General features: G+C 41.8%; 4 protein-coding genes across 5 annotated transcripts in view; 1 reads left to right on the forward strand and 3 right to left on the reverse strand.

The window, feature by feature from the left end:
* Nucleotides 1–2,010, reverse strand: part of LOC115770948 (furin-like protease 1) — a 188,260-nt gene extending 186,250 nt beyond the window's left edge. The window contains exon 1 of the mRNA XM_030716408.1: nt 1,527–2,010. The gene's annotated coding sequence lies outside the window, so the exon portion shown is untranslated. The remainder of the gene's footprint in view (nt 1–1,526) is intronic.
* A 7,032-nt stretch (nt 2,011–9,042) lies between these two features.
* On the reverse strand, nt 9,043–10,448 carry LOC115770939 (adenosine deaminase-like protein). The gene has a single exon (XM_030716399.1). The coding sequence runs from the start codon at nt 10,374–10,376 to the stop codon at nt 9,360–9,362; it is 1,017 nt and encodes a 338-aa protein (XP_030572259.1). The 5' UTR covers nt 10,377–10,448; the 3' UTR covers nt 9,043–9,359.
* A 169-nt stretch (nt 10,449–10,617) lies between these two features.
* LOC115770936 (protein Red) lies at nt 10,618–12,950 on the forward strand. Its single transcript, XM_030716393.1, has 2 exons — nt 10,618–12,400; nt 12,473–12,950. Exons 1-2 carry the CDS (start codon nt 10,835–10,837, stop codon nt 12,554–12,556), a joined length of 1,650 nt encoding a protein of 549 aa, XP_030572253.1. The 5' UTR covers nt 10,618–10,834; the 3' UTR covers nt 12,557–12,950.
* Nucleotides 12,951–14,444: 1,494 nt separating this feature from the next.
* The window catches only part of LOC115770931 (jmjC domain-containing histone demethylation protein 1), a 32,931-nt gene continuing 22,068 nt past the window's right edge, over nt 14,445–25,307 (reverse strand). Inside the window, exons 1-6 of one of the 2 annotated variants that reach the window (XM_030716388.1) lie at nt 24,844–24,916; nt 23,217–23,476; nt 20,377–20,537; nt 18,186–19,597; nt 17,151–17,860; nt 14,445–16,516 (exon numbers count right to left, since the gene is read on the reverse strand). In XM_030716388.1, coding sequence (XP_030572248.1) covers nt 14,786–16,516; nt 17,151–17,860; nt 18,186–19,597; nt 20,377–20,537; nt 23,217–23,324 — 4,122 coding nt within the window. In that variant the 5' untranslated portion in view covers nt 23,325–23,476; nt 24,844–24,916 and the 3' untranslated portion in view covers nt 14,445–14,785. Of the gene's footprint in view, nt 16,517–17,150; nt 17,861–18,185; nt 19,598–20,376; nt 20,538–23,216; nt 23,477–24,843; nt 24,917–25,307 lie in introns of those variants that run through there. The other variant, XM_030716389.1, reaches the window with a different exon arrangement.

The following is a 25,307-nucleotide window of genomic DNA, read 5'->3' on the forward strand; positions in this document are numbered from 1 at the left end:
CTTGGACCTTCATCACATAACTTCGTAGTTCTTACTAAGTTTAATGATGTAAATAGCTTGGATCGAAAGATGTATATATGTACATATGTATGTATACTTTATGGGTTTCAAAATGTCGCATTTAATGCTTTTTCCCAATTCTACTTTGAAAAACCAGCTGCAAATTTATAAGTATTGGTCATTCCTAGAATTGCTCAATAAACTATAAGAAGAAACATTGCTTTAATTATAAAGGAATTATGTATATACATTCGTATACATTCGCTTGTCCACATATTCATAGGAAATTTTATTGGAATTTTGACTAGTCAAAAAATTGTTCAACTCTGACGTCAAATGAAATGCCCAACGTACGAAGTGAAAACAAAGCAGAAGACACCCTAAACAATGGAAAATTTATATTTCCCGGCATTTGAATGATCTGTGCTAGCAAATTCCAGAACCTAAATAAGAGGAGGGAAGCAAACGCAAATGCATAAAATTGGCAAAATTTTAAAGGTAAAACAGATCTGGCGAAAAGCTTTAAAAACAAAGTTTAACAGCCTTGGCAACAAGAAAAAAACAAACATTTAAAAATATATAAAATGTAGAATAAACAATAAAGCAGAAAACAGAGAAGAGAAAGATTTAAATTCTGGAAGCATAAATAAAAATGAACTTTGAATAGGCGCAGGCAAAGGCGAAAGGCGGATACACAGAAAATCAGAAATCAGATTAATAATTGCTGAGAGCAAATAAAACATAATTAAGACAAAGCAAACAGAAAAAACAACAACAACAATAGCATACACGCACAGAAGCGCAGAAAAGAAATCTAAAAGTAAACTCAACTATGAGCACCGTCACAACTACCTGTGCAGTATAGCAACAACAACAAAATTGAGAGTAGAAGAGCGCGTGTTTCGGCTGAGTGCTTAGGTAGGAGCGGCAGGGAGAAGAAGCGTAGCAGTGGGAGAGCAAAACCGGTATCAAAAACAAACAAAGAAAAAGAAGACAGCACCAAATAACACAGGCATGCATGTGCACATGTGTGCACGCCTGTGTGCGTATAAGATAATGATGAGGCTTCGTATAAAAAAAAAACAAAAACAAAAACAAAAACAGCCGCAAATATGCAACAATGAGAAGAGAGACAAACGCAATGTCTGAAGAAAATGTGCACGCTGACAGGTTCAAAAGCAAAATAGGAGACGAAGACATAAATGAAATGAAAACTGAATTGGGAGCTGAATTTCCGACGCCAAAGCCGTCGCCGTTCCCGTCGGCGCACGTTGCATGCAACAAGCTGCAGCAGCGTATTTTTACACATTAGCGCAAATATTTGAATCATTTTTGTCTCGGCGACGACCGCATTTCTGGTTATTTAGCAAAAGTAAAGGCAAAATCAAAACAAAAACAAACGCGCGCGCTCTTTTACACCCACACACACAGACACACACACACCATACACACACGTGAAGACAGAACGCATAAAACGGTATTTTCTTCATTTGTGATTTCTCAACATATTTGTTTGTATTACTCACCTTTCAACTGTAAATGGCAGCGACTTTTTAGTAGTTGTGTGCACTTTGCAATTATTTAATTTGTTTTTATGCTGAAAAATTTGACTTGATTGCGGAATGGGCTAAGTAACAACAACATATGAAATCACAAACACATGTTCGCGCACACACACTAATGCACACGCACGCCTACACTAGCGGTAATAGCAACACTTCTTTTTTTTTGGACTCGGAATGGCGCTTAGATTTCAGATTTCAGTGTATGCGGGCACTGCTGTTGTTGGTGTTAAGCAAAAGCAAATTGTTGTTATTGCGAAGCAATCAAAATATAACGCTTTATATTTTCGATATGTATGCTATTTCATACATAGGCTTAACGGTTAATTGCTTTAATAGCTCATCATCATCATAATTTTTTGTTGATTATTTAAAAATTATTTGACACTTTATTATAATTTACGAACACACAACGTAGCGAAACACCAGCGGCGAACGGAGCGGCACAGTGGCGCGACAACACGCACGGACAAGAGAAATATTACTGGCGAAAAACACTGTTAACGTTTCTTATAAGAGTGAACCAATAACAGCGTAGAGATGAACGCGTGTGCCAACATGACACGATGTTGTCGCACACATTAGCAATATTTTAAAATAAAATCGTTGCATGGGTTTTGAATGTGTATCAAATATTTTTAATTTATCTCTGTATAGTAAACTACAGTCTTACCTTAGTTTTGTAGAGAGCCTGCGATGGGCGGTTAACTTGAGGGGTGGGTAAATTGGAAAAAAATAAAATTTTTTCCCTGTAATTTGCCGTCTGGCTGACAAGAGGACGTGAAAATACGCTGAGCTGTTGTTGTTTGTCAATGTCGCGTGCGTGTCGCACATTCCAGCGAAATAGGCAGAAACTAAGGAAAGCCAGAAAACCGCTTGGCCAAATGAATTGGCCTTAGTTTAAAAAACAAAATATATAAATGGAAACTAAATGGAACAGCGGCTGCTTTGCATATGGAATATATATATATATATTAAGGCAGATCCGGAGATATTGGCCAGCATTTCATTAGCCATTTTTGGGTTTCGTCGCACATGTAACAATTGCTTATTTACATTTGCTTTATTCGCTTCCTCTTTGCTGCTGCTTCAATTCTATTTACTTGGACACGCGCCAAAAATTCTGCGCCTCGAGGCACACCCACTTCGCATTTTCCACTTTCCCATTTCCCCCTTGCACAGCAATAGCAGCTAAAGTCACGCCCCAAAGCCGGCGGCAGTCGTTCAGTTAAAAGCAAACAGCAGAAGGCTAATGCTGTGGCACAGCCCCTCATTTCACATTTTTCTCTTCTTTTTTATTTTGGTCAAATCAACAACGACATGGGCAAAGTTGTTGCAGCTTGCTGTGGCAGCTTCTAAGACCTTTGCTCTAGGCAGAACGTTCAAATCCTACTTGCTGCAGAGCATGGCAAGTTTATTAAAAGTAGATAGGCTACATCTAATGGCATACAATGTTTGCAAAGTTCGCGCCAATGTCAAAACGCTTACGAATGCGACACAAAAAGGAATTTGAGGTGATAACTCTACAGCGTATAATTTAATAAAACCTTAACGAATGTGTTGCAAATAAGAACCACGAATGCAACTCTACAAAGCGCAAACGTGATAGAGCAACACAAGTATAGTATAGCATTTAACGATCACGGATGCGTAGAAAAAGAAGACAAGAGTAGTGAGATTTTGCGGAGCGCGAGAGCGAGAGAGTATCAATTAAACAAGCTGTTGTACAAAGAGTAGAACTATAATGTTTACGAATACAACAAACACAAAGAAACGTTGAAAAGTCTTCTCAAAAGTTATAAAGTGTACGATAAACTATCTGAAAAAACGTAATAGTTAAAAATGACTAATAGATCTTTTAGTACAATTATAAAACAACACACATGCTCAGCAATTTTGTTGTGTATATTGCTAATATATAGTATAATTATTTTTACAACAAGAAAATGAAAACACTTAATTAATTCATTAATTGATTCTCAACTTTTTGTCAGGTTAATTCAATTACAAGTGTGCTATATATGGCATATGTATTTATGAAGACATTGAATTCTATCTCTATATAAAAAACTGTGTGTCCTGACTGACTGATTGACTGACTGATGACTGATGACTGATGACTGATGACTGAGTGGTGATCAACGCACAGCCCAAACCGTAAGAAGCTGAAATTTTCACTGTAGTAGTTACCTTATGTGAAGAAGGTGCACGTTAAGACGGAGTTTCAGGAAATTCCACCCACAAGTATGGAAAAATCGCAAAAAAACGTTTGTATGAAAATTTTATGTTTACCATTCGTATTCAAATGCTCACCATTCAGTATCAAAGGTTTTTGCTCAAATTCATTTGTGGGGTGTTTCACACTTTTCGGAAAATCCTCCTTCGTAGAAATGTCAAAAATTTGGTGGGTGGCGTTTCGCCAACAAATTCATTTCCAAATATCTATACGAAAAATCATTTGAGACGTGTTTCACACTTTTCGCAGAATCCAAATTTCTTCGGTAGGAATGCGATTCAAAGAATTTTTCGGCAAAGTTTAGGTTGTGTCCGATATGCTTCAAACATATTTTCTAAGCTCCACAAAAAAACTTAATGAATACCTGTCTCAGCGGTTTGGCGAATTCCACCCACAACAGTGGAAAATTGGCGGAATACGGTTGTATGAAAGTTTTTTTTACCATCCAATTGGCTTCAAAAACATTTTCAAAGATTTTTGTCAAAATTCATGTGATGGGTACTTCGCACTTTTTACAAAATCTATCCCTCGTTGGTGGAAATGGGGGTCACAAATTTGTTGGGTAGCGTTTCGCCCTCTTATTCATTTCCATGGATCTACATACAAAATCATTTGAGACGTGTTTCACATTATTGGCAAAATCAAAGCTTTCTTGATGGAAAATGCAATTCAAGTTTAAGGTTTTGCCCGATTTGCTTCAAACATATTTTCTAAGCTCCACATAAAAACTTAATGAATACCTGTCTCAGCGGTTTGGCGAATTCCACCCACAACAGTGGTAAATTGGCGGAATACTGTTGTATGAAAGTTGTTTGTTTACCGTCAAAATCGTGTTTAAAACTCTTTGAGAAAATTCATTTCATTGGTGCTGCGGGCAAGGCGGGACTATACCAGCTAATATGGCATATGTAAACATGAAGAGCGCAAAGTCCACAATTCACTTGGCCTGATAATTATGGGTGTTGAAAAAAAAAATCACAGCTGAGCAATAAGATACACTATCTTATACGCTCTTAAGCAGTGAGAAATGATTTTTAAATATTTTAACCGCGTGCTAGAAAATAAATTGTCGAATTCAAAAGGCGCGTCAGGTGAATATTGGCAATATTGTAGCAAAAGCATGTATATAGGTACATTTATTAATAAGTGCGATATTAATGTGAAACCTAAACGCAAACTAAATAAAAACTTAGATAAACGTTCAAATAAATCAAATGCAAACAAAATAAACAGAAATTCGAAAGCAGAAATTCTTTAGCAAATTTCCAGCACGAACGCGTGCGAAATAAATGTTTGGATTTTTTGTATACATTGTGAAGGCGTGTGAAATATTTGTTGGAAAATTCTCTCTGTTTGGGGTTTAGATATATATTTAGATAGCTTTTTTCTTCTTCTTTTCAGCACACAGGTTAAACAGAATTCGTGGATTGCTCTATTGTATTTAGCAAATTTGTTTGCCCTCACTCTGCTTGTATATTTGCGTATATCTAAATTTACTTTTTTTTTAGTAGCTCGTTTTTCTAGGGTTTATTTTCGGCCTCCGCTCACCCATTGGCTGGCGAGCCAAATAAGTATAGAGCTATGCTTTATTTTTATGTGCTAGCAACAAGTTTAAGCTGAATATTCCAAAAGATCCCAAGATAGTTATCTATTTATTTACTTTTGTTCTAGAGTTTGATTGTATTTGCGCCAAATAATTAATTAAAAACTTTAAAAATGAGTGCATATAATAAGAGTATTATTCATTCTATGATTTTTTTAGAATTTTTTTTCCCCAGAAGTGTCCGAGACCAGAAAAACCAAATGATCTGTCCACAATAATTATTTTAACAGATCCTTAGCTTGGAGTACTTACTAAATCCCACTCTATTAATTGAATCATTTTTCGCCTCTTACTTTTCGCACTCACACACAAATGTTTCTATCTATTTTTGGCTATTTTGTGTACGAATTCTGCTTTTCGTTCAAGCACAATATGTTTAATATGCTTATAATTGGATATGATTTATGTACTCAAGCTACGTGGAGGGCCCCTCCCGTTCCATAGGCCTCGGGGATCTTAGAGACCTTCGGTTGCGGTCGGCCGACGTCAAAGTATTCAATGCAAAAGTAGAATAAAAGTATTTCGAAAAGGATTCTACCCCGCCTAGATAAACGAAATTCCAGTCTATAGTTTATTAACCATGTTCATGAACCTAATATAACACCAAAGATCTTCCCCTAGTTAGACATAACAACTATCCCTAAACTTTAAGGACTGAAAACAGAACAAACTGTAAGACAAAATCATTAATGTTTAAGATGCAAATTAGCTAAATTAGCAAAAAAAAAAATATATATATATATAACTATATATAGTCTCAATTTTAAAGCGAACATTTGTATGGCAAGTACATATTTACATATATAATACTAGGTATTACACAGCCTTGCCCGTTTTTTGCTTTGCATTTCAGATATTTTTTTTTTCACCCATTTTCCGATTGTGGAAAGTTAAAATTTATGCGTACCATCTTAAGTTATATTTAATAATGAGAAATATCATGTATGATCTGCATTTTTCATACAAGAATGAAGAAGGAAGTTTGCGAAAAGTGTGTAATACGTTTTGAAACAATTTCAAGAAAGTTCTTTGAAAATGAGTTTGAAGCCCGAGTGAGTTTTTCCCCGATTTTTCCACAATTGCGACTAAAATTTGCCAAAACTCGACTTCACTTGGACCTTCATCACATAACTTCGTAGTTCTTACTAAGTTTAATGATGTAAATAGCTTGGATCGAAAGATGTATATATGTACATATGTATGTATACTTTATGGGTTTCAAAATGTCGCATTTAATGCTTTTTCCCAATTCTACTTTGAAAAACCAGCTGCAAATTTATAAGTATTGGTCATTCCTAGAATTGCTCAATAAACTATAAGAAGAAACATTGCTTTAATTATAAAGGAATTATGTATATACATTCGTATACATTCGCTTGTCCACATATTCATAGGAAATTTTATTGGAATTTTGACTAGTCAAAAAATTGTTCAACTCTGACGTCAAATGAAATGCCCAACGTACGAAGTGAAAACAAAGCAGAAGACACCCTAAACAATGGAAAATTTATATTTCCCGGCATTTGAATGATCTGTGCTAGCAAATTCCAGAACCTAAATAAGAGGAGGGAAGCAAACGCAAATGCATAAAATTGGCAAAATTTTAAAGGTAAAACAGATCTGGCGAAAAGCTTTAAAAACAAAGTTTAACAGCCTTGGCAACAAGAAAAAAACAAACATTTAAAAATATATAAAATGTAGAATAAACAATAAAGCAGAAAACAGAGAAGAGAAAGATTTAAATTCTGGAAGCATAAATAAAAATGAACTTTGAATAGGCGCAGGCAAAGGCGAAAGGCGGATACACAGAAAATCAGAAATCAGATTAATAATTGCTGAGAGCAAATAAAACATAATTAAGACAAAGCAAACAGAAAAAACAACAACAACAATAGCATACACGCACAGAAGCGCAGAAAAGAAATCTAAAAGTAAACTCAACTATGAGCACCGTCACAACTACCTGTGCAGTATAGCAACAACAACAAAATTGAGAGTAGAAGAGCGCGTGTTTCGGCTGAGTGCTTAGGTAGGAGCGGCAGGGAGAAGAAGCGTAGCAGTGGGAGAGCAAAACCGGTATCAAAAACAAACAAAGAAAAAGAAGACAGCACCAAATAACACAGGCATGCATGTGCACATGTGTGCACGCCTGTGTGCGTATAAGATAATGATGAGGCTTCGTATAAAAAAAAAACAAAAACAAAAACAAAAACAGCCGCAAATATGCAACAATGAGAAGAGAGACAAACGCAATGTCTGAAGAAAATGTGCACGCTGACAGGTTCAAAAGCAAAATAGGAGACGAAGACATAAATGAAATGAAAACTGAATTGGGAGCTGAATTTCCGACGCCAAAGCCGTCGCCGTTCCCGTCGGCGCACGTTGCATGCAACAAGCTGCAGCAGCGTATTTTTACACATTAGCGCAAATATTTGAATCATTTTTGTCTCGGCGACGACCGCATTTCTGGTTATTTAGCAAAAGTAAAGGCAAAATCAAAACAAAAACAAACGCGCGCGCTCTTTTACACCCACACACACAGACACACACACACCATACACACACGTGAAGACAGAACGCATAAAACGGTATTTTCTTCATTTGTGATTTCTCAACATATTTGTTTGTATTACTCACCTTTCAACTGTAAATGGCAGCGACTTTTTAGTAGTTGTGTGCACTTTGCAATTATTTAATTTGTTTTTATGCTGAAAAATTTGACTTGATTGCGGAATGGGCTAAGTAACAACAACATATGAAATCACAAACACATGTTCGCGCACACACACTAATGCACACGCACGCCTACACTAGCGGTAATAGCAACACTTCTTTTTTTTTGGACTCGGAATGGCGCTTAGATTTCAGATTTCAGTGTATGCGGGCACTGCTGTTGTTGGTGTTAAGCAAAAGCAAATTGTTGTTATTGCGAAGCAATCAAAATATAACGCTTTATATTTTCGATATGTATGCTATTTCATACATAGGCTTAACGGTTAATTGCTTTAATAGCTCATCATCATCATAATTTTTTGTTGATTATTTAAAAATTATTTGACACTTTATTATAATTTACGAACACACAACGTAGCGAAACACCAGCGGCGAACGGAGCGGCACAGTGGCGCGACAACACGCACGGACAAGAGAAATATTACTGGCGAAAAACACTGTTAACGTTTCTTATAAGAGTGAACCAATAACAGCGTAGAGATGAACGCGTGTGCCAACATGACACGATGTTGTCGCACACATTAGCAATATTTTAAAATAAAATCGTTGCATGGGTTTTGAATGTGTATCAAATATTTTTAATTTATCTCTGTATAGTAAACTACAGTCTTACCTTAGTTTTGTAATACTTTTATGACTTGAAAAATATATGGATTACGCAGATTTTCGTGTCGTGCGCTGAAATCAAGCACGCGTGCATCACATAAGCAGCGTCTGTTAAAACCTAATCTAGCATTTTAGTTAACAGAACAGTTCCAACTAGAGATGCGCTCATTCAAAAATTTGAATCCAATGTGTAACTTGGAGCTAAGTAACAATTTGATTAGCAAAACCATGCAGATCAACTTTATACATATTTTTTTGTTTATTTCAAAACATAAGTTAATACGCACTTTACCTTAACAAGTTCGTAATACATTCACCTACATCAACTCGCATAAGTTTCAAGCGAACATTCTATTAAAACAAGCTGTAGCTTAGTTTGCATGTTGAGCAGCAGTGTGGGCGGCACAGTTCAACTGTTAAGATAACATGCAGCTAACATGATTGAGCTACAGAACGCAGAGAGCAACAGTTGCGCTCCCAGACTGTTAATTGAACAGTGAGCACAAACTCAACAATTATCGCTAATTTAGCCGTTTGTAGCAAGATAGAAAATGTAGCTGGTTTAAATTAACAATAAGAGTTTCAATATTTCGGTTTCTGCCATTATTTATATACAATTTTATAGTGGTTGACGTCTAGTATATGAATAAATCTGCATTTTCATCAATAGTTTCTCTTCGCGCGTCGCAAAGGCATGCTCAACCGCCTCCATTGTCAGTGCAATGCACTGACTCCGGGTCAGGCCAAAGGTTTCCGTTGCCAAAAAGAACTCGTCCGTGAGGGTCGTATCGAATACGCCGCTGTCATCCGTACACAGCACCTTGGGCGCATCGGCCTCCATCAGCTGCTTGAGATGATGAACTCCAATGTTTGCCACAGTGCCGGACTTGATGTTGCTCGTGAGACAACACTCAATGGGTATATTCTCCTCCTTCATGTGCTCATACCCGGATTCGGTGAGATATGTTCCATGTCCACAGCGCGACATACCAAACTTTATCATCTCTCTAGTTTCCAGGGGATTATCAACTTCTGCGCAGTGCATGGCAAGCTTTAGCTGGTGTTTTTTAGCCTCACTCAGGACTGGCATAAAATCCTTAAATTTGCCCTGATTCGGATTACCACTGAAATCGATACCAACTATTATATCTGGTTCCATTGAGGCAAACTCGACAGCCAAAGCGACAATTTCCTCGGCCACTTCTACCGGCTCGCCACGATTTATGGAAGGCAATAGCTTTACCCTAATCTCGTATAGATCGCGCGCGTTCTTGATAGCACCCAGCACGGTCTGCAGATAAGCACGTCTGGACATATGTTCATTTGCCTTGGGCGTAGTGCGCAGTTCCACGTATATGACATGGTCCTTGGCAAAATCACGTATGACCAATTCGGTGGCATATTCCAGGCCTTGTTTGGTAGCCGTCAGCTTGTGCACAAATCCAAACTTTTCAAAACACTCGTCCAATTTGGCTCCCTTCTCGAATTTTACAAACTGATCGCACAATGTCGAAAACTCCGCCGTCTGCGCGCCATATACCTTCTCAGCCAATTCTCGGATGCTGTCAGTGTTCAGGCTGCCATTTAGATGGGCGTGCAGCTCTACCTTGGGCAAACCTCGCAGGAACTTTAGCATTTTGTAAAAACTGTTTTATTGTTTTATTTCGTTTTTAATTGTGGTTTGACTTTTGTTTATCATGTTTTCAATGTATACAGCAGCCCTGGCAGAGTCAGCTGTTATTTAACATAACTTAGCAGTCTGTTAGTCTGTTATCAACAGACCACACAGACAATAGAATGCCAACAACATATTTATATATTATGATTGAGCAGTATTTAAAGTAAAATAAATACAATGAGTGAATTTTATTTTCTAGTTTTGTTTACCTCATATATATAACATTGCCCTTATACTATTTTTCAGCTGAACGCATTGGTTCATTTCAGTAACAGCTGATAAGACATCGATAACTACGCCATCGATTAGTACACAATCGATAACTACTCAAATAGTATAAAGAAGAAGGAATAAACTATACATAAATATCATTTATTTTGCAAGACCAACAAATCAAGTATTTGGCGTTTATTGCCATGTCGGAAGCCCATTTGGAAGCACCGCCCTCTGTGCGCCTGACCAACGATGATTTCCGCAAGCTGCTGGCCACGCCGCGTGGCCCACCACCTGGCTCGACGACCAGCAGTGCGGGCAGCGGATACCTGGCCTCAGCCCAGTTTGCAACGCCCACCGCGGTTGGTGAAAAGAAGAAGAGCCAAAGCAGCAGCGAACGAAACGATTTGCGACGCAAGAAGAAAAATTTCTATGCAGCCCTCAAGAAGCAGGAGGATGTCAAGCTGCAGGAGCTCTCGGAAAAGTACAGGGACCGAGCGCGAGAGCGTCGCGACGGCGCCAATCCGGACTACCAAAACGCCAGCACGCCCGGTCATGGCAGCAGCACAAATGCCTATCGCGCCGTGGCGCCTGATATGAAATCCGGCGTCGACGCGGCGGAGCGCAGGCGTCGCATAATCCAGGAGTCCAAGTTCTTGGGTGGTGACATGAAGCACACTCATTTGGTGAAAGGTCTCGATTATGCACTACTCCAAAAGGTGCGCTCCGAGCTGCACTCCAAGGAGGCTGAGGAGGAGGAGCTGGCCGCCGCATTGGCGCGCGAGAAGCTGGCCGAAGCGGCGGCCGCCGCCGAGCAGCTGGAGGCGGAGCGTCGTGAAGCGGAGGATATAAATGCGATAAACGGGTCTATGGCACGCAATATATATAATCTAATACAGGCACGCCGTTCCAAAGAGGTGCCGCGCAATGAGCTGTTCGCGCCCGGTCGCATGGCCTATGTAATTGACATGGAGGATGAGATGGACATGGACATACCCACAACATTGAAGCGCTCCAAATATGAAGTGCCTGTGGCACGCGAGGACATTGCCACGCTGACCACCAATGATATTGTTATTAATAAACTATCGCAGATCTTAAGCTACCTACGCGCCGGTGGGCGCAACAAGAAGAACAAGAAACGCGACAAGGACAAGCCCCTGTTCTATGAAAAGGAAGTGGAGCATGTGCGCAGCCAACCGCATGGCAGCAGCAGCGCTGGCAGCGGCGCCAATCCGAGCAGCAGCAGCAGCGGCGGCGGCAGCAAATCCTCGAAAGCTCTAGGCGACAACATCTATGATGATGTCGGCGACTATCAGCCCACGACCACGCGCAATGAGCGCCATCAGCCAAAACCGGCGGCAGCAGCTCAATCCTACTTTGGTGATGCACCCGCCGAGCCGGAGCCACTGATAACAAATATACCGCCGCCCCCAAAGATATCCAAGGCGATGGCTTCGCGCTTCGCCAACGAACCGGAGGGCTACGCCGAATGCTATCCGGGACTGGAGGAGATGAACGATGCCATTGATGATTCGGATGATGAGGTGGACTACACCAAAATGGATTTGGGCAACAAGAAGGGCCCGATTGGTCGCTGGGACTTTGACACACAGGAGGAGTACTCAGACTATATGAGCACCAAGGAAGCGCTTCCAAAAGCCGCCTTTCAGTACGGCGTCAAGATGCAGGATGGCCGCAAGACGCGCAAAAACAAAACCGAAAAGAACGAGAAGGCCGAACTCGATCGCGAGTGGCAAAAGATCCAGGTGCAACTTAGTTTACATAGAATAACCGCTAATCGGAAGCCAACTAAGTTCTTGTACATCTCTTTTTTACAGGGTATCATACAGAAACGCAAACTGCCCAAGGATGGCGGCGGTGGCGGCGGCGACGAACCTGACTACAAATCAGCTAAATATTAATATTCGAAACGGGGAACGTTCAGAAATCGGCTTCGATATGCGCATTACTTCAAGGATTCATATAGCTCTGGACAATTCTGGTCACATATTCGGAATTGCGATTGTCAAGTTATTGCAAATAATAATTTTAAAATATTTACAAAGTTGTTTTCAAATGAAATTTTGAACTAAACTGAATTTATCCTTGAATTAGCTTAATTTCAAATGAGACACAATTCAGTCGAAGGTTCGATACAAGATTGTTTGTCACATTTATACACAAATGATTCATATTTGAATGAATCAAGGAATGTTATGTTAAAATGAATCAATTCAACTAGTTTGTATAGAATTTCAACTGAAATCGTCTGAGTTCACAATTTAAATCAGAATAAAAGCATGTCTTTTAATATATTTTAAACATTATGCTCTATTTATTATAATTTTATTGTAAAACATTAAATATACGTATGTATGTAGGTGTACATGGATTATTCTTAATTGCTCAGACAAATACATATATATGTATATACTACTGATTTTAGCCACGTTATCACTATGCTTAAACATTTTAATATATATATATATATATATATATCATTTTGAATTTCTGTCATGCCCAATTAATGTGTGTCTGATCTTTGAGCTTCTACGTGAGGAGAGATAGCGCAGGGGAAGGCTGAGGAAACATGGTATGCCAGTTGGGCAGACTTGTCAAGCGTATTCACTATGTCAATCTAATAAAATCCACTGCAGATGGTAGGGAGACGAGTTTTATCTAAGCTAAGGTTACTTCCTGCTCTGCAGATATGCCTAGTGCGTGTGCTCTCTTTAAGATTGGCATCCTTAAAATGTGCTTAGATACAAAGTATGTATATACGTATATGACACACCGATTCCGATTTGGAATAGAATAAACAGTTAAACACACACACACACACATGCTCCATGCTCGGGAATGCTAATATGTATATACACATATGTATATGTATGTACGCATGTATATAATGCTGGTGTATCTACTCGTATTTACCTCAACCTATCACTACATATTTTAATAAATATGTGTAACGACAAAAATAAACTTAAACATAGATATCTACGTTATCTGGATTTCATATGTATACTCGGCAGAGCCGTAATTTGAATACCCTTCGCATTGGAGCTTGAAATACCCTACACATTATTGCACATATATCATAATTGTCAATTTTCTTTAAAAACAATGTGTTATATTAACTGGAAAACTTCGTCTGATCAGTCGTTTGTAAAGCTTTCGAGTCCGATTTAGAAAATTGACACTGTTCGTTTGGAAATTCGAGTAAATGGAGCAAACTCTATTTTACACGTTTCGCAACAGTAGTTATATTTTTTTTTTTGAAATTTAAAACAGTTTTAAGCTGGAAACTTTTGTTTCACGTAGTGCAAATGCCTTTTAAACTGTGTAAAATACAGGTCCATAAAAACTGTGATACAGACAATACATAATAAAAACATAAATACACTCGAGGATCCTAAAATGTTTATGCGATGTGTCTGAAGGCTTATAAGACACATATTATTCAAATTGCAAACGTTCCTCAAACTAAATTCGGCATTAATTCATAAGCCCCTTTCACAATGTTGTTCTCGACTTTTATGCGATCACTTCTATAGCTTCAATAGTCCCGATATGGGTGTTTAGTTGAACAGACAGACGGACCTATTGATGCGACTGTTGATACTGATTATGAATGCATATGCATATACAACTAGGGCCGATTAGCTCTTCTTCTAAATATCTTCTGCAAGGGTATACACAGCGGCACGCTTTAGGCAGTTCTTACTGTACGGCACATATAATTTGTGCACTCAATGCGAAGGGAGTTTTCATTTTGCTGCTGGATTTTTCGTACTAGAAACAAAATTCTTTGGTTTTCTATTTTTTTTTCTTGTTTTCTTAACGGGCTATTGCTCTATATGTGAGTTAATCTGGCGTATTTGGGGAGGGTGTTTCTTGAGTGCTGACAATAAATAAAGTTCCATAACGTCACCTGCGAATGGTAGGCGTCAGCGTAAGTCGGAACATGTGTAAACATTTACAAATAAAAATAAGTTTTCGTGCGTGTGCGACATAGAACCTAAAACAAGTTGCCCCTAGCCTGTCCTACAGGGTATCCACAGATTGCCCCAGCTTCAGCCAGTGAATGTCCACGATTGCCGCTGCTGCTGCCGGTGCCGCTGTCGGTGCTTTCGTCACCTGGTCGGTGTTCAGTCGTGCCAGTTATTGCTTAGTGAAAGCCTTCGGCGTTCCACTAGTTTGATGTCCTTGACGCACAGATCATGCTTGGAATTGCTGGCAAAGCGTATCACCGATTGGGTGCTCACCTGCGGCACATGCCGCAAATCCAGCCAGATGAGGCTCTCGCACTTGGACAGATGCTCCAGCGAGTTCTCAGAGACCAGGCGACAGGCGCTCAAATTGAGCTCCGCCAGGCGCGCAATAGCCGTTGGCGAAGTGCCAATTTGTGCCACGCCCGCATCCGTAATGGGCTGGCAGGAGGAGAGATCCAAATGTTTGAGTTGCGGCAACGATTGCATTATATAGCGCACAGCCACATCCGAGATGTCCGTGCCAGCGAGCTTCAGTATTTTGAGATCACGCAGACGTGTCTTCGAATCGCTAAGACCGGGACGAGAATCCTTTGGCGGCGACAAGATATCCCTTATGGCCGCATCATTCAAACCCCGCACAAAACTCAAATCGAGTATCTGCAGCGGCGGGCAGAGACAGGTGTGCAGCGCCAGCACCGCCTGTATGGGGCAATTCTGCAGCGAGAGGTTCTTGAGGGCAGGCAGACGAGCCAACAGCCAGGCCAATTGCCGCTTGGCCAGCTGCGTCCAGTCCAAAATTAAATGCTCCGGCTGCCGGCGCACAATGGCCGTCAATAGAGAGGCGGATATTTTAAGCTCGGCGCAATTCATGCGCTTCCAGAGATCAGGGTCTACCGCTGCATTGGACCAAGCCTTGCACACGGAACAGCACGTAACGAGCGTCTCGGGCGGCAAATAACGAAATATGATCTTCAATACGGTGGCATCCAGTGCCAAGTTATGTGCGCTGTTGTGATTGCTGCTGCCGTGGCCGTGGCTATGGCCGTGGCTATGACTGTGGCTGTGGCCGTGGCTATTGCCACCACCGTGATGCAAATGATGGCTATGCCCATTGGCGCCATTACTGGCCATATTACTCATGGTGCCAGCAGCTCCTCCTCCACCGGCACCAACAGCAACCAAACCCGCCGACGTACTTGAGCCAGCGCCATTGTTGACGCCGTTGCTGGTGCCATTGCTGAGTCCAGACCCGCCCAGTGAAGAGCTGGATGTGGGCGCTGGACGCACCACATACTGTGGCTTCTTCATCACACGTGTCGAGGAGTTAAGCATCTGCTGCGCCAGCTGTGAGCGTATGGAGTTCTTCTTTCGGGACCCGCCGCCACCACCACCACCACCACCGCCACCGCCTCCGCCACCGTGCCCAGTGGATACGGCACCTGTACCACCCGCCCCTGCAGCGCCACAATCCATAGAGCTGGAGCAGGGAGCATCGTTGCTCTCGTGCATGCTGCTGCTGACGCTGATGCCGTCGTCACTCTTGCGCCGCTTTATCTTGTCGCTCAGCAGATGCGTCGCATTAGGCGATATGCCCGGCGAGGGCGTGTCGCAGCTATTATTGCGCTCCGTCTTCACTTCCAGCTGATGGTGGCGCTTGAGGCCGTGCTTCCAGTGTGTTGTGTGCATGCCGCTGCCGCTAGACTCCATTTCCGATTCGCTGGTAAACACAAAGTCATTATATTGGCCAACGGGTGGCGGGAACAGGCTACCAGCGCCAGCACCTCCTCCTGTTCCGCCCCCCTCATGACTCTCACCAGCATTGTTGCCATGCGAAACTGAAACGCGTCGCACCTCCGATGACTTTTGGCGTGCGCGAAAATGGCGCGGCTGCAATTGAGGAGTGGACACAACAATTAGTTAAGAAGGCGCAAATTCGCTCTAGAGAAATTTATATTAAAAATTCCACAGCCACGCTAGCTTTGCCACTGTTAAGCAGCTCTAATAACATTTGTGTGTTATGTTACGCAGTTGAGCCAAACATTGAAGTATTTCGATAAAGAGTAACTGTTAATAGCCTAAGTTCGTCAAGCAATTGAGTTCTTGAGTACTGCTATTAACATTTGTTGTGTAAAATAGCTGAGGATAAATAACAAAGTATGTACAAGCGACAGAAATTAAAAATGTCTCAGTTAAGGTAATTACAGAAGCATTTGCACGTGCTCAGTAAACAAATCAATATATTAGACCCGTTTAAAAAAGTTCAAAATGGCTTTGGGAAAACAGCTTTCTGAGCCCGTGCCAATAGTTTTCTGAGTAACATTTGCGTGTTATGCTAAGCTTGAATAATGTAGCAAACATAATTATGTTAAGAACGAAAGCTAAATCTTTACGCGCTGTTATGTTAAATAAATGTTAAAGAACTTTCAAATGATATTGGAATGCTGTTAAAATTATGGTTTCTCGCAAAAAATAGTTGAAAGTGTCGTAAATTAATTTCTACACTACTCGAACAGCTACTTACTTTGTAATCGTAATTCTTGCCAGAACGACAGCAGCTGGGACACTCCCAGCTATTGGGCAGATCCTCGTTGACAATGCCCTTGGCATCGGCAGCATCCTCGGTGCCATCAAGCTGTGAGAGCGCACAGTCTGGATGGGCGATCTCATAGCAAACGGAGCACTCCATCAGCGCAGAGGGACCCTCCAGCGAGGCCAATTGCTTGGTCTGCGGCGACACTGGCGTCTGCCGCCAGCCATCCAAGTGACAGTAGACGCACTGAGCGGTTACTGGCAGCATGGGCGACAAGCACTGCCGCATCATGCACGTCTGTTTGGCACGCCCGGGTCCGCCGAACTTCACCATATCCATGCAGAATGGGCAGGTGCCGCAATCGGAACGCTGACAGGCGGCACAATTCTTGCAGCGCGTGCGCCGCCGCCTTGGCTGACCGGTGCCCGTCAAATGTGGCGACAACTTGGCACCCGCCTCGCCCGGCGACGGGCAGTTGTCCAGCGGAGCAGACATCCCGCCAGTGCCATCAACATAACTGGAGCAGGTGGCAATCACGCTGACAGCGTTGTTGTTGCCCACATTTGTGGGACTATTGCTGTGGCTACTATTGCTTGTATTATTGTTGCTGCTGGTGGCGGCAGCGGCTACAGCATTGGCCAGGTGCATCTTCTTGGGCGGACGATACTTGAGTGTGTCCGTGGGCAGCACAAAGGTAGCTTCTAGTAATGACAGAGTTCAGAATGATTGATTAGACTAAATAGAAATCTTAACTAAAGCTACATTTAAGCATTACATTTTAAAAGCTATTTATTGCTCTAATACAACTCATTAAGCTTTAAGGTCAGAGCTGAAAGCTTTAAGCCAGGTCAGATCAATTTAATCAATTTAGGCAAATGTTACTAGCAATTAAAACAATACTACATTTTTTCTAATTCTTCTTATTTTGCATATGTAAATACTTCTCGTTATTCCGACTTTTGTTTCCAATTTTCATTTAAAGTGAATATCCGCGCAATATAATATATATATATATAAGATACACACCTGGCTGCGTTCCATGTCCACTGGACGTGCCATTCTCCAGTTGCTCCTTCTTGAGGACCCCGTTGCTGTACTCTACGCCCTGGCTGCTGTAGCTGTTGTTGTTATTGATGCCGCCGGAGTTGTTGCTGTTGTTGCATCCATTGTTGCCGCTGTTGTGGCTGCCCTGGCCAGCCTCTGACTCGGCCTCCCTGGCCGCCTCCAGCTGCTGCTGTTCGCGTATGACCTCTGCATTTTTGCGTGCAATCTCCTGTTTGATCTCCTGCTTGACCCGCGTGCGATCGTAGAGTTGAAAGAGCGGCTGGTGCTCGGCGGCGGGTCGTAGTACGGACATGCCCGTCACGGCCATATCTTGTTGATCCTTGCAGTGGCGTTCAACTAGCGTGCGCACATCCTTGATCAGGGCCACTGGATCCAAAACTAGACTGGGCACATTCTTCTTCTGCGGCGGCAGATCGTACAGATACATGACGATTTCCTTGAGCCCAAAGAGCTCATAGTGCGTGAGATGTGTGTGGGGGCGGGCGGCCATCTCGGCCTCGCTGGCCGATGGTTCGCCCTCCAGATGCGAGTGGCCCAGCAGCGTGTAGACATAGCGTGCGAGAACATACCATAGCATTTCGGTGAAGAAAGGATACCGAAACTTTTGCGGCACTTTCGTATTATCCTCAACGCTGGCCGTCTTCAGCTGCTTGACAATGCCAAAGGAGTGCAAAAAATTGCCGCCAAAGACCAGAGATTGGGTGGGCGTATAGACGGCATGTATCCAGCCGGTGGGTATGAAGAAGGTATTGCCAGCAGTGAGGTAGACACGTGCACACTTCTCGACCGTATCGCCAAAGAAGATATCCGCCTGTTTGCCGGACAGCACCCACTTTTCGTACAGCTGCAAATTGCGATCGGTGGGTGGGATTAGCCAAAAGACTTTGCTGCCCTTAAGTATGTGATACCAGACGGAGGTGCCTCCAAAATCAATATGGAAATCTGTATAGCAGTTTTTCACGGACATGAGACAATACTTTTGAACTTTGGGATACATCATGCCACCCAACAAATTGGTGCCCTCCTTTTGTGCATCCTTCAGCTGCTTGGGCCACACCACATCGACCCAATCGATCTGGCGCACAATCTCCGGACTCTGCACAAAATGATCGAGACGCGTGTGCGAGAATTCCAGGGATATAACATTCAGCAGTCGATCCTTTTGCGGATTATCGTAGTACTGTTGCCACTCCTTCATCGTCATCTGCAGATTCTTCTGCGTATTAACATCCATCACGTCCAGCAAACGGCGAGATCCGACACACAGTCGCACATCGTTTACAGTGAACTCCTGTGCATCGGGCATGCGCAGCCCCAAGCCATTCTTCTCCCGGAACAGCAAGGGTATATTGAAGCCATGCTGCTGCAGAAACCTGAAGGAAGGATTGATAAAATAATATTAAAAGATTAGACACTTATCGAGCAAACTAATCAGAAGTTGTTCTGGTTATTAGCGACCTTTCTATTCCAAGAAACCACGTTAAGCTCAATTTTTAAGTGTAATAAAAATATATATATATTCAGATTTAATATCATGAAAGCTTAGTAGGGGTTTTTGAAGGTTTTTTTTTAGACCAACTATCTTTGAACATCACAAACCATTCTTAAGAGTACAGTTGATGCATGCTTCAGGAAAATTGGTAAAAATGGTGACTGTCAAGACAGTTAAACATTAATAAACAAGTAAGCGGTTCTAGTCGTAAGCTCCCGACTAGGGGATACCCTGAACCCTCCTCTTTCAACACCAAATGCAAATATATATGCTATTCTAGAAGCTACATGTCAAGTTAGCTCTTATTATTTACAAAGATTGCTCAAAAAACAGAACTTCGATATAGATTTTTATCGATTACTTGGAAGCGGGGCAAGTTATCGAATATCGGAAACAAACAGCAAAAATTGCAATTGTCTCTAGCTCTTATAGGTTCTGAGATCCTTGCGTTCATACATACGGTCAGACGGACGGACAGAGGGACATTGCTAGATCGACTCGACTGTTGATGCTGATCAAGAATATATATACTTTATGGGATCGGAGATGTTGTCTTCTGTCTGTTACATACATTTGCACAAATTAATTATATTTTTAACGAAATAGTTTAAAGCGTTGCAAATAGCGTGGTAGATTTACTTATCAATTTTAGAAACTTACGCGACTGTTAGATCGCAGCCGCGCATCTCCCGTACCATGCCGGCTTGCGCAAACTTGGAGGACTCAAGCTTTTCGGCAACGCTGAAACCGCGCGCGCCTTCCGCATCATCGTCGCCGAGTGACCATTCCTCAAGGTAAAGTTTGCGCTGTTTGCGTTCGCGCTGTAAGAGAGTGGAAGAGAAAAGAGAACGGAACATATTAATATATGGCTAGCCGGGAGTCGGAACGTCGGATAAATGCCTAAAAATATACACTGAGGGCGGCGTCAACGCTGCTGCCTATTCCGCTGCCGACGTCGCTGTCTCTGTCACTGCTGCTTTGGCTGATGCCATCAAATGAATCACAGTTGCTCTATACACCACATCAGTGGCCAATCGCTCTATTCACCACAGCAGATGGCGCTCTCTTTCGCTCTTTCTGTCTCTCTCACTTGCGCGCACCTTTGGCCGACGTTTGGGGCTCGCCCCACTCGTTTAAAGTCCGCCGTTTATGTCATTTCATTTTCATTTGCTTGCTCGCCTTTGATGGCGACGCACTGAGCAAGTTGTTGGGTCGCTGCGGTTTCAATCTCATGGTCGTATTTTTCTGGCAGTTTCGGCGGCAAAGCAAAGCCCACCACCATCACCCGGTTGCGCTCGTTCATGATGAGGGCGCCTTTAGGGCAGCAGCTTTTGCATGCACTTTGTAAAGGGCAATGGAAATCGTGTTGCCGACAGCAGCAATGGCAGAGTCAGCTCCTGTTGCTGTCTCCTTTCTGTGCGCATGCACCGGCCTTGCACTTTGAATAATATTGCATATGTGTATGTTTGTGTATGTACATATTTATGGTACATACTGCATCGCCGGCTGGCGGGTGGTAGCAAAAGCGACTGTTGCGTTTTTTGCCAGCTCCATCATCTGTATTAACGAGAACTACAGCACATACATCCAAACACATGCGCGCACACATATACACACACAGAAGCATTCATGTGCATGTTTGTCTGCGGCTTTGAGTTATTTTTGCATTTCTAGCAGTGCTGTAAATCTCAGCTGTGGTGGGCTTGCATCGAAAAAATCTATAAACGTTGTGATTTTCTTCTTTTTTGGTGGGGCCGTCCTCATTTGGCTGGTGTGTATATTATATCCTTTTAAGCGACTGGCTGCCCACCCGCCCGACCGCCTGCGATCGGCCCGCTCCACAAATGCAGAAACTTGTTTGGCGTGTTCTAAACGATTGTTGTTGTTGTTGTTGTTGTTGTTGTTCTGGTTGTTGTTGTTTATTGTTGTGGGACAGAAAAAGCTTGTTTTGGCTGCCAAATGTCTGGCAACGCCAGTGGACAATCGACAGGTAGAAAATAAATACAACACAGCATAAAAGTGCGTGTCTCTCCTTTGCATGTGTGTGTGTGTGAGAATAAAACGCCAGTCAAGTGGTTCAAGCTGTTGTGTTGTGAGTGTGGCGTCATCAAACGTAACGCTAACCGGCTGCCTGCCAGATTGGCTTTTGGTTAAGCCTAATGTATTCTATTAAGGTGCTAATTGGGAACGGCCGCCACTGTCACATGCGGCGGCGCAACGAAATTTCTGTTGGCTATCTACAAGCTCATATACTCAAGCGCCCACCAACACTTGCCAATTGCGATACATGTGCGTTTGTAGCATGTGCTCTCTGGGATTGGGTTAGTCACTTTAGTTATAAATTTTTCATAAGCCACAAAAGCTGAAACTAACACACGGTTAGAGATGGGACAGTTTCGTGCATGTGCATGTTATCACTATCGAGGTGAATATTGTGATAGGCAAGGGGTAAAACTGCCAAGGGCTTTCGAGGTGAATGTTGCATCTAAACTTATTATCTAAATTGTATAAATTCACAAGTATTAATTATTCAAAATAAAATACTTTTACAATTATATATATTTGAAAGAAGTAAAAATTTAAGAGCAGAAGAAATTGAAAAGAAAAAATGATCATTGATACGAATTTTATTATACAAGGGATTTGGTTTAACTCATCTCTATAAAAAAAAAAACACAATTCCTGTCTTTAAAAAATCCACGCAACCGCGCAGCGTATATATATGTATGTGTGTGCAAGTAGATCTGTTATGCGCGCACTAAAACATTCATGAATTTAGATGACATTGCCAAAGGCAGAACACAAATGATGGGAAGGTAGAAGGTTGCTGTTATTGACGGCTTGGCCAGCGAGCGGCAGCAACAGCTGCTGTCCCAATTCGGTGCTAATTAAATGCCCAGCAAAGTGAATGAGAGGATATAACAAAGAGAGAGTAAGATAGAGACCGACTCGTACAAAGAAATGCTCAAATAATCTCTAGAAACGTAGTGTGACTGTGCTTACACACACGCACATATATATGTAAATATGCTACGGCTGTTATCTACAACGATACCAGCGCACACACACTCACATGTACGTTTCAAAAAAAAAACCAAATTATAAACGAAATACGAACAGCAACAAACAAACAAAATGGCAAAGAAACTGCTTTTGGTCATGCGGCGGCATCAGTTGAGCTTCAGTGCTCAATGGGCGCAGTGCCGCTGCACGGCTCACCTTCTCTCGCTGTCTCTGTGTGTGAACTGTTGTGTGTGTATGTGCGGAATATAGAACTTGAGCTTGAGAGAGGAAATGAGTGAGTGAATGAGCGTGCATTTATTTTTATTTTTATAGATTGCTAATGATGATTTACGCTTGCGAATCACAATGACAACGCCATCGGTCGACAGTTAACGGCATAAGCCACCCCGCATCTCCCACACACTTTACTGAGGGCTTATCAAAGAAATGTAAGTTTTCGTTTTGGTGTTGTTGGTAATATTAGTTCAAATACTCACCAATTGTCGGCGCTGCACACCTTTCGGATTCGCATTGCCGCCTGCAGCGACGCTGTTGCTATTGTTGTTGCTTTTGCCAGGCGACGACCCCGTTTCGGCGGTGGACATCGCCACAAAATCTGTTGGATTTATTTGCACTTGTACTTTTAACACTTGGCACGCCTCGTTCTCTTCGTTTGCGGGCGCTCTAATCAGCGCTTCCTGCGGTTTGTTTGTTGTTCTTCTTTTTCACTTTGCCACTTTTCACTTTTAATTATTTTCTGTAATCAGGGAGAGAGAGAGAGAAAGAGATAGATAGAAACAAACTTAAAGATGCATGAAAACCTGCAGTCAGTGCACTTGTTTGTTATTGTTTTTTTTTTTTCTCGTTAACACAACGCGCACAGAAATACTAATTGCAGACAGCGTTTATTACTTCATACAAATTGAGCAGGCAGTGAAAAATGAACATATACACACGCACGCAAAGTTACGGGCGCTCATGGGCGCTATGCGTAGCACGCGTTTGCTTGTATACTCCCACACACGAAGAAGACGACTAAACCAGACTAGAGCCTCAGAGCAGAATATTATGCCGTGCAGCCAAGGCAAGCCGAGTGGAACTCAACATGGTGGACTTTTATTATGTTATGTTTAAAATTCACCACGCTTCTCGACTGCCAGCTAGCCAGCCTGCCTGCCTACTTCTTTGCTACGTCAGGGGCTCGACTTTCGTTTCGTTAGGGGATTCGGCAAGCACACACGTGTGCGCATAGCTACGCCACTGTTTCGTTGCTGCTGCTATTATTTCACAGGTCAACGAAAAGAAAAAAACCTGTGGTGTATTCAGTCGCATCGTAGCGTTTGGACTCGCTACCTGCCTGCGTGTCGCTTGCATAAAATTATGTACATGCGGGTTGCATCTATTTCGCGTATTTTATCATACGACAGCGACAGCGGCCGCAACACAAAAGCTCACTTATCACATCGCCCCTCCAGATTCGAAAACCGTACATACGCATTCACACACCCACACTGCGTATTTGTCATTTCATATTGCTTTCCCATGAACTTGTAATAAATATTCTAATTTTGCACTTGAGCATTTTGTACTGATTGCTCACGTTTGCTCTATGTTAGCTGGTGTTATCCGATTTTCCCAATAGCTGCGTTTGTGCATTTCGTATTGTTGTTAGTGGTGATTTTTTTTCGTGCTGTGTAAGCGTCACCACGCGACTCAGAAACTAGTTAACGACGAAGCCGACACAGTCGTTTTGGCTGGCCCTATTTTTGCGTTTCCAAATTACACTCACTTAAATTATAATTAATATGTATGTAAAGGTAAATTATTCACATTTGTATAAATATATATATATAGATAGATAGATAGATAGCTATATATATACAACGACCCGGCCGTACATACAAACATATGCCTCGCACTGTTCACTTCACACACATATGCCAGTAAATACATACAAGTACTATACACATGTATGCATGTGTGTATGTACATATGTGGCTCCTAATTAATTTAATCTGTAAACAGCTCCACTCAATTCGTGCTTTTGTTTGTTATCTGCAGCTTCAAATTCAGTTAACATACTTTGCACATTTCGTTGAAATGATAGGTTTTGTATATTTTTACCCATTTTTAGCAGCTATCGAAGTTTTTAATACGTCGTCACAACACGTCCGCAGCACACACCCGCACTTGATGAAAAACGAACTGCGACTGACCAGTGTGACCGTAAGCAGCCAAATGCAAAAATGGCTACATTTTCATATGTTATGTTAAACCTTAACAGATGCTATAAATATTAGCAACGAAGAGATACACGCCTACATGAACATTACGATCTCATTGCCAATTAACAGCACTATATAACAGAAAAGTGAATTATAAAATATCATCATTTCCTTAGACACATTTCTTCCAAGCCAAAGGTGACAACAATAATTCTAGGAAATTAATAAGTTATATACGTAAATATAACCACTTTACTGGTTTTTCACAAGCGCCAATCAGTGTTAACTGTTATTGCTTCTGTTAAATACAACTGTTACAGAGTAGTTAGGGCTGCCAGGCTACTTTAAATAAAACATGAAATA

Source organism: Drosophila novamexicana, unplaced genomic scaffold, assembly GCF_003285875.2.
Source record: "Drosophila novamexicana strain 15010-1031.04,08,12 unplaced genomic scaffold, DnovRS2.1 tig00004560-arrow-pilon, whole genome shotgun sequence".
NCBI classification, from domain to species: domain Eukaryota; kingdom Metazoa; phylum Arthropoda; class Insecta; order Diptera; family Drosophilidae; genus Drosophila; species Drosophila novamexicana.